Below are 10,257 nucleotides of genomic sequence, written 5' to 3' on the forward strand. Positions count from 1 at the left end.
GAGTTACTCCACCTTGCCTGCTATTGTTCTGAGTCTTCCCTATTTTCTGCGGTTGTTCAATCTTCAGAGTGTTCGAGTAATAAGATTTTACTTATTTAATTGTGTTCGGTGTGTTTCACCATGAGTTACAGTGATATAGACAGCATTAGGGAATCAATTAATTGGGATGATTATGGATCCTGCACTGAATATTTTCCATTACATCAAGAGTCATCCAATGTTGGGCAGGGTTCTTTATTTTCTCATTATCTTGTTACTTTACATCAACATTAATACGTAATTTCTTGTACAACATCTTAGACATAAGAGCTGTACATAAATTCAGCACTGTTTCATGGCATTATTAAACATAAAATGGCACGTCATCAATGAACAAATGACACTAAAAATAAAATCTGCAATATTTTTCCTGTGACCATTGATGGAAGAAGTGAAACTATGCAAAAAATATTTCTGGAAACATTAAAAATCTCTGTGGCAGAATGCCCTGAGCCATAAAAAAAGACAAAAATAATAGAGCTTCCAGATGAAGGTAAATGAGGCAAGAAAGTTCCTGGTAGCAAAACCCCAGAAGAAAAAACGATAATAGTGTGTGATCCATAATATTATTCCTGTCTTACCAATCACACTATACGAGATACTGCAACACAAACAGAAGATATTTATGAGAAAATCTGACTATCTGACTGCTTTATAATTTGTAAAAAGACCATTTTGAGAGTTTAGGAAAGCAGCCAGTTGCAGAAAACATTTATCGTACAACTTTTAATGCATTCAAGTTACATTGCCCTGCTCCTCACGAGGATTCTGGTGTGCCACATGATACTTTTGCTAATAAAATTTCACATTCAACAGATGAGTAAGTAATGGCACAGCTTCGACAAGACGATGACTTGCATCTATGCAAGGGTGATCCATCTCAGAAGTCCATGAAAGCGGACACTGAGAAACCACTTTATGAAATCTCCTACCGTGTCTTTTCTTTTGACTGAGAAAAGTGTCTATGATTTGTGAGACTGAAAGTCCGTGTACTTTATGCATTTCCAATTAGGGCTGCCACAGGCTGTCATAAAAATTATGATTCATGTACTGCTGGGATGAGGCGATTGGATCTAGAGATTCCAAAGAAATTGGTGCTGTTTGATCAAACAAATTGCAAAAAGTTCACTGTCAGCAAAACATGTAGTAATGCACAATGAAACTTGGACAGGGTGGGGCAAGAACTGGAAAATACCCATGACATTATGGAAACTAGTTTTAAGTAAAAAGGAAAACTGGCCATTGCTGTCACCCCAATGATGGTGATTTGCCTCAACAGAAAGCTGCTGCAAGACACAACAGTTAGTTTGTCCCACTGATTGGTACAGTATTACTGTGAAGTCGGTGTGTCATGACTGAAGATGCGGTGGGTTAAGTTGTAATAGAATGACATATTGACACTTTTTTTCAAGGAAACTCTTTCAACAGGCATGAGATTCCACAAGTTAGACTTGAAGCCAGGATCTAAAAAAGGATGTACAGTTTCCCTAAGCAATATACCTCAGGGAAAATTGTACACAGGGCCCAAGCTGTTACAAACAGAGAATAGAAGACATGGAAGAACTTTTGGTCTCCATATCATCTGTTCACTAACACTATTTTCAGATTCGTCTTTCATCTGACAATGCTGCAGACATTGTGGAATTGATTGGAAATGACAGAACTGATGATGAGTAACAAAGATTATGTCAAATTATGTAAATAAAATGTTGTTCACTGTCCTGTAAATTTTCGTAGCACTAAATAAAATCCTTCCTCCTCAGGGGACACCGCCTTAACGTAGCACTGTCCGTGCGGGCGAGGAGGTTTGCGTGCTCCAGATCCGGAGGGCTATGCCGGCGGTAGCGTAGCTACCAGCAGGGTCACCCATGCCGGACAGGCCAAAGGGGAGGAGCCAGACAAAGTGTGTCCCACAACGATCTATCGCTCCCCTTTCCTATCCCAAACCTGTCCTCACCATTTCCTTTTCCTGTCATTCCCTGGTATATGTACAAAAGGGCAGAAAGACCTCTATAGGCATGGAGAAGCCAATCTTTCTACGGGAGAAAACCCCGAATGAAAAATCCTGGTCCTCCAGGTTGGGGGTTGGCGACGGGCTACCAACCCGTCCTGGAAAAAATAATCACCGGTACTAGCATCACAGAAGAGCCTAGGATAGGACTGATCTCTGTAAAATGACCTAAGCAAGAACAAGGACTATGGAAGGAAATACAACTACGGACCTGGAATGTCAGAAGCCTATACCAACCTGGGGCAGCAAAATGTGTAGTAAGGGAGGCAGATAAGTATCGAATTGATCTATTGGCCCTGCAAGAAACAAGGTGGACAGAAACCAGAGCTACAGAAATGGAAAACTATGTCATATTCCATGGAGCCTCAGAAAAAAACCACTCACTAGGAACTGGTTTTGCCGTGAAGAAATCACTCTGTACCACTCTCATAGATTTTAAATCAATCAACCCCAGAATCTCACTCCTAACCATAGACACGGGAAAACACAAACTCACATATATAAATTGTCATGCCCCAACCGAAGAAAGCGATGACATCAAAAAAGATACTTTCTACGAGGAATTATAAACGGTTTTAGACAATGTACAAAGTGAACATTACAAAATTATCCTTGGAGATTTTAATGCGAAAATAGGGAAAGAAGCAGCCTTCATGGGGACCATCAGAAAGCACGGTTTACATGATGTGAGCAGTGATAAGCACTAGGCTGGTTAGCTTTGCGGCTGCAAAAGGCTTGTTTATAAGTAGTACTGATTTCGACAGGAAGAGAATATATAAAGGAACCTGGGTGTCTCCAGATGGGAAAACAGTGAACCAAATTGACCACCTAATTGTAGAGAAGAGAATAAAGAAGTGGATACAAAATGTTAGAACGGCAAGAGGTGCGGAATGTGGATCAGACCACTTCTTTGTCAGAGGAAGGATGAAAACAATATGGAGAGCCAGGAAGCACAAAAGAATGCAAAGAGTCACTCAATATGACCATGAGAGTCTGACTGAAGATAATATAAGAAGAACTTTCAAGATAGCACTAACAAACCGTTTTGAGGCTTTGAATGAAGAGGAAGGAGATACTGTGGTAGATCAGAACGGGAAGGCGATTCCAGAGACCATTAAAGAAACAGCCCAAAAAGTAATCCCAAAGCGAACTAGGGGAAAAAGAGTGTGGTTCAATGAGGAGTGTGAGGGAGCTATCAGGGAGAGACAATGGGCCAAACTACTGTGGATACAAAGCAATATGCAAGAAGAAGAAAAATCGAAGTTTGAAGAAACACGACAGCAGACCCAAGCCACATTGAGGAAAGCAAAGAGAAAATATGTTAAAAGTATCATGGAGGAAGCTGAACAAGACTTTCATGGAAATAGGTATAAAGAACTTTATAGAAAAGTGAAAAGTTTTAAAGGAGGGACATACCATCAACACAGATTTATAAAATACGCCAATGGAAGAATGTTAACAGAAGATAAAAAAATTGGAAGAAGATGGATGGAATACTTCAGAGAATTACTAAACTCTGATGAACCAACCGAACTACTTGAGTTTGATGAACCAGTAACAGTAGACCCAGAATATGCTCCACCCACCATTGAAGAGATAAGGAAACAGATTAAAAACCTTAAGAATGGTAAAAGTCCAGGTGAGGACGGTATTCCTGCTGAACTTCTCAAGGCTGGAGACGAAATCCTCTGTTTCAAAATCCACAAGCTAATCGAGCAAATTTGGGAAAAACATGAAATACCAGAGGAATGGAAGGTAGCTGTGATATGCCCCATATATAAAAAGAAAGACAAATCCATATGTGACAACTACAGGGGCATGGCGCTACTCAACACCTGTTATAAGATCTTCTCCAACTGCCTATTAGAACGAATAAAACCTATAGCAACAGACATAATTGGACAATACCAAGCAGGTTTCCAGGCAGGGCGATCAACCACGGACCAGATTTTTGTCCTAAAACAGGTCTGTGAAAAAATGTATGAATACGGATGAGAGATACATCTCCTGTTTGTAGACTTCAAGAAGGCTTACGACAGTAAACACAGACCTAGCCTGATTAGAACTATGACAGAGTTTGGTATACCAAAGAAGTTGGTCAAACTGGTAGAGGTATGCCTAAATGACACAAAACTTAAGGTTAAGGTAGGCAATCAAATGACAGAAAGCTTCCACGTGGTAACAGGATTATGCCAAGGAGATGGGCTATCACCTGTCCTCTTCAACCTGGCACTTGAGAAGGTAATGCGGGATTTCAACAAAGAAAACATCTAGGGCATTCAAATTGGTAATGAACACATTACATATCTGGCCTACGCAGATGACATTGCACTATTAGCATGCACACAAGAAGATCTGAAGAGAAGTATCCAGACCTTGGAGTTATTGGCAGCTAGGATCGGTCTACAAATTAGCTCTGAAAAGACAGAGTATATGACCATAGGAAGAAAGATCCAGAACTCTCAAGATGTAATTGTGAACAACACCAGGTATAAACATGTGAAAGAGTTCAAATACCTTGGATCATTTTTTACAGAAGTAACATCAACTGAAGCAGAGATAAAAACACGACTGCAGGCGGGAAACAGATACTATCACTCTCTAGACCCTATATTAAAATGTAGAAGTGTCTCGCAACAACTAAAGCTACGGTTGTATAAGACATTAATAATGCCAGTAGTACTTTATGGTTCTCAAACCTGGAGCACTCGAAAACGAGACCTTAAGCGACTGCTAACATTTGAAAGGAAAGTCCTCAGGAAAATATTTGGACCAGTCAGAGATCAGACTACTGGAGAATGGAGAAGACGCCATAACACTGAATTAGAAGAGTTGTACAAGGAGCCTAACATCTTGGGAGTGATGAGAAGCAAAAGACTGCAATGGGCTGGACATGTTGTTAGAATGGAGGCAACAAGATGGCCCAAAATCACAATGGACTGGATCCCGTCAGGCAGCAGACCAGTGGGAAGACCTAGAAAGAGGTGGATCGATGGAGTGAGAGAAGACCTGTTGCAGCTGGGAGTCACGGAAAACTGGAGACAGATAGCAGAAGACAGAGACGGATGGAGAGCTCTAACTGTGGTGGCGCGCGGTCCTCTGGGCCTGATCGCGTGATGATGATGATGAAATAAAATCCTTTATCTGGATTATCACGAGCGTTACAACGCGGGATTGTGGCCCTTAAACTGGGTCTATGACTGGATGTAATCATTTGAAATTAATTTGTGTCAGAAAAAAACTATTCTGTCGATATACACGATAAAAAAGCAATATAAAAAGCACAGCTGAATTTTGTATAACAGTCCTAGTAAAAGATTAAGAATTTCAAAACATGAATTACATGAGTTACACTACTTAGGCTTCAAGAGGATCAGTTCTGTAAATAACTACTACCACGCTACTGTTATTGTCTATGGAAGACGTAATTTTAAGTGTGACAACACATATTTAAATTTTGTTAGAGTACACTGAGTGACTGCTGTTAACCAAACAAATAGAGTGACGTTGTATCAGTAAGTATACTCTTCGCTTTACTTGTTGATATACAAAAAGTACCCAAACAAAGCACAAATTTTGGACACTTTTACGTTTTACAATTTAATTCACATTAAAAAAAAGAATTGCATCCAAAAGTGACACACAGGTCAGTAAGTTCACACAGTAACGGTTATCATTCATTGTCGTTCATAACCCTTTAATCTCTAGGACGCCCTCCAGAGAAAAAATTTACTGTAGATGTACATTTACTAACCCAAGCAAGTAACTTCATTTTGCCTTCTATGAACTCATGACACTATGTTTGTAAACAGTAAAACAACAGCTTGTGCACACTGCGACCAGAGATGTACTTTATTTTTTAATTTAAGTTCATTCTGTATTTGGTGATCTTTATTAAGGCCCGTCCACACGCTTTCGAAATAGAACACATCTAATTTACACTATTATGTATTTTTCTGTAAACCAGTATTCAATAGATTGTCAGGTTTACACATGTACAACAGTTAAGGCCCGTCCACACGCAACGATGTGTCTGCGCATATGTCTGCACACATCGCATCTGCGCAGACAAATCGTTGCGTGTGGATAGAAGATTTGCACCAACCTGAAGTGTGCGCAAACCTGGAGGTTTGAGCGAAACCTCTCAAATCTGTCGGTTCAAAACACATCTGCGCAGACAAGTTGGAGCGTGTGGACAGGAGATCGCCGCAAATCTGGCGCGAAACAGCTGTTTGCTCAGTCTAGTGTTTGCGTGCACAGGGCATTAAATTGACTGATACTCGTCAGTGTTCTCAAGAGTTTGTAAGTGAATTCATTGAAATATGTAGAAACCACCCATGTTTGTGGAAGATTAAAAGTAAAGAGTATAGTGACCGAGACAAAAAGACTGCAGCATACAATGCTCTAATTGAGTTATCCAAAGTTCAGAAATCTAGATCAGGTGTAGGAGTAGATCAAGTATACCAGCCAGCGTTATGGTATTTTGATCTGCTTGGCTTTCTTAGTCATCAAAAAACGCCAAGACCAAGCAGGAGTACAATTGAAGATGAAATTGGAGTGTCAATATTACCGCCAGCCGTTCATGAGGAGAAATTGCCCTTCTCATATAAGTATTTTTTCTCATAATATGAAGGGTTACTAGCTTTAAGAGATAATTATAAGTTTCGACATCCATACGCAAATAATTTCGCCAGTCGTTAGGTTCGTCCTGCAACTCTCACAGTAAATTTACGTGACAAAACTGCTTTCGCTTTAGCAGCCACTGTCTACACCATTTTGCCCGCTTTCTCTGTTTCCTGCGGTTGGTCTGGATGTTTTTTGCAACACAAGTTGCGAACACAGACCACAACAGAACTTCCTCCATTTCTATATTTCAAAATAACTGAATTAAATGTTTGACGTTTACGGGGAGCGTAGTCGCTTGCCACTGATATTTCTTTTCTACACCGACAGATGGCGGGCGAGTAGTAGATTGGGATTTGTGTCGTGTGAACACACCACATTTGCAGCGATCTTTTGCATGCACCGATGTCTGCGCAGACAGATCGTTGCGTGCGGACCGGGCTTTAGACTGTAGTGAAACAATACATCAATTACAGTTTCTTATTAAGGTTACTGAAGGCAGTTAAATCTTAAGTATACAAATATCTTATACGTATATAAATTTACAAATGTCAATATTCGATATGTCAGAGATTTCAGCCGTGTTTCGTTTCCACAAGCCTGAATTATTTACGTGAATATATTTGGTTAGCAATCGATAAAGTGCGCGTAATTTGTAAAAGTGAGAAAAGAGAAATAAAACTTATGTTTTGATCTATACTACGGTATAGCTAGTGGAGATTATGGAGAGGGGACATCGGGATTTGTCTGAAAATCTTAAAATTCTGGCGACAGTCGCCAGTGTAGTACAGGTCACGCAGGAGGACTCAAACATACGTATTACGTAACATCAAGAGAAAGACAGAGACGGAAGAGCTGATGCAGGACAAACGCACATTATCAGAGATTACTCACAGCTCAGGTAAGACACCCTCGACTACAAATGAATATTATAGGCTGTAACAAAAGTCCCATTACTCGCCATCTACATTTCATACATCTGAGTCAAATGTTCTTTCAAAAGAATGAATCTGATGAGAGAAGGGTGTACCACTAGATTACCACCATTTACTCCAGGTGATCTGCGTGCAATCCGTCATTTTCATGGCACAAAATTATTCGCCTACAGGTGCGATGTGATATTCGCTGCAGTATTGCTGGCTTGATGGAAGAAAATGCATTCCGAGTAGCATCCTTGAGGTGCTCAGTTGTCTGATAACGATTCTGGGCGATTTTCTGTTTGATGTGCCCCATAATGCATTATCTCACGATATCTGATTGGGACTTTGGAGGGTGGGGGAGGGGGGGGGGGGGAAATTTCCGAGATGCCGGTAACGCAGGTAATCCTCTTCCAATCCATCTGTCTCTGAACACATCGGTAAGGTATTCCCTTACGCATATTGCAAAATGCGCCGGCGCTCCATCTTGGAACCAGATACGAGCAAGAAGTCCCAAACGTTCCAGTTCCAGTCACTTAGCGTGGAGTGATACGTTCACTGGTACGGCAGCATCAGTTTATGGATTTTCAAAGAAATATGGACCGATCAAATGCGTGGCACACATTGCAGCCCATATCATGACAAAGGGAGGATTCATATCCAGCTCCTCAAAGAAGTACGGGTTCACTTTACTTCACAAATAAACGTGTCTATCTTTGCACTATGGTATACAGCACATTCGTCTGAGAACACAACTTTTCCATGCTTGGGAATTGTGTCGAACATCCCCAGTAACCGCGCACAGGCGTCACGTCGGTTCTCCAAATCTTGGTCACTCAGTTCATCCCCAAACGAGCGTCTGAACGGTTTTAGGTTTAAGTCTGTTCACATACGTCACCGTAAAGTCGTTAACGGGATATTCATTTCCCGTGATCGCTTGTGTAGCGACTTTTTCGACGAATGTTCATCTGATGTTGCAACTACCGCACATGTGTCTGCTCCTCTTCTCGGTCTTCCAGAGTGTGGCCTGTCTTTTATGGAACCAGTTGCAAACAGCTTCTTCTTCCAATGTAATTGTGGTGTCACCGCCAGACACCACACTTGCTAGGTGGTAGCTTTACATCGGCCGCGGTCCATTAGTACATGTCGGACCCGCGTGTCGCCACTGTTAGTGATCGCAGACCGAGCGCCACCACACGGCAGGTCTCGAGAGACGGACTAGCACTCGCCCCAGTTGTACGGACGACGTAGCTAGCGATGCACACTGACGAAGCCTCGCTCATTTGCAGAGCAGATAGTTAGAATAGCCTTCAGCTAAGTCAATGGCTACGACCTAGCAAGGCGCCATTAGTAGTTTATTGCCTGAATCTACAGAGTCTCACTTGTATCGTCAATAGCGATGTACAACAAGAATGGATTAAAGTTAAGTATTCCAGCAGCTACGTACTTTTCTTTATAGCATTCATTACGTATCCTGTTTCAGACCTATCTCTAGACTGCGTGAGTTAACGCGTGCCTTTCGGCTACTTCCAAGTGGCGTGGCTGTTAACCTACGCCACAACAGTTGGCGACGAGGCTTAAAAGAGGAATTAGCGTTCGTATTGCCCTAATTTACTTGTCATGGCTTCGCCACAATCTCCAGATGTACTGTCCGAATTTTATCGCTTGCAGAATCAGCAGACGCAGGCGTTATTGGATGCCCTTGGACAGCTCGTTCAGGGTCAACGTGCGATGCAAAACGATGCGGCAGCCGCCGCTTCACCGCTACCGCAGCCACAACATGCTGTTGCACCCCCGTTCCGGTCATTTGACCCAGCTAAGGAAACATGGACGGAGTGGTCACGCCAATTTGGATTTCATCTCGCCGCCTACAGAATTCAAGGTAACGAGCTCCAGCCTCACTTATTGTCGTGTGTAGGGGTACAAACGTACCGTGTGATAGTGAAATTATTTCCCCGACGCGACGTAGCAACTCTGTCCTATGAAGAAATTTTGTCGGCGTTAGAAGCCTATTTCAAAGACACAGTCAATGTAGTTGCAAAGAGGTATACTTTCTTTCGTACGAAACGTACGGCTGGTCAGACTAATAGGGAGTGGGTTGCAACTTTGCAAGGCCTTACAAGGGATTGTGCTTTTCAGTGTGAATGTGGACTCCCTTATTCAGATACAATGGTACGTGATGCAATAGCACAGAACGTTTCTGATGTTCGTATACGGAAACAGATTTTTAAACTAGTTAATCCCTCCCTTCAACAAGTGATAGACATATTAAATAGACAAGACACACTTGACTTTGCACAGGAATCATTTGAAACTTCGCCAGCCATGTGTCACATTAACTGGCCCGCCAGGCGCGCTGCACGGAACGATAAACAGCACTCGCGCTCGTCCGCGCAGCTGCCGCCTAGCTGTCCACGTGTGCCGCGCAAGCATACAAATGCAGTGAAATCATGCCCGCGGTGTGCAACTAGACATTCGCGTGACAATTGCCCGTCACGCCAAGCTATTTGTTTTTACTGTAATAAGAAAGGACATGTTCAAAGTGTTTGCCAGAAAAAGCTCAGATCAGACACTTTTAATCATTCCAGGCCCTTTGCTTTGCGCCGGAATCGAACCAAGGACACTCAGGCTCGTGGACCTTCGCCCGTGGACGTTCATGTAGTTAAT

At 42.0% G+C, this 10,257-nt stretch overlaps 1 protein-coding gene across 2 annotated transcripts in view; it reads right to left on the reverse strand.

Annotated features, from left to right (window-relative positions):
• Window positions 1-5,915, reverse strand: part of LOC126456828 (secretion-regulating guanine nucleotide exchange factor) — a 72,827-nt gene extending 66,912 nt beyond the window's left edge. For both annotated transcript variants that reach the window (XM_050092631.1, XM_050092630.1), the window contains exon 1: window positions 5,805-5,915. In XM_050092631.1, coding sequence (XP_049948588.1) covers window positions 5,805-5,822 — 18 coding nt within the window. In that variant the 5' untranslated portion in view covers window positions 5,823-5,915. The remainder of the gene's footprint in view (window positions 1-5,804) is intronic.
• Window positions 5,916-10,257: the final 4,342 nt, after the last annotated feature.

The sequence above is a fragment of the Schistocerca serialis genome, chromosome 2 (genome assembly GCF_023864345.2).
Source record: "Schistocerca serialis cubense isolate TAMUIC-IGC-003099 chromosome 2, iqSchSeri2.2, whole genome shotgun sequence".
Lineage (NCBI taxonomy): Eukaryota > Metazoa > Arthropoda > Insecta > Orthoptera > Acrididae > Schistocerca > Schistocerca serialis.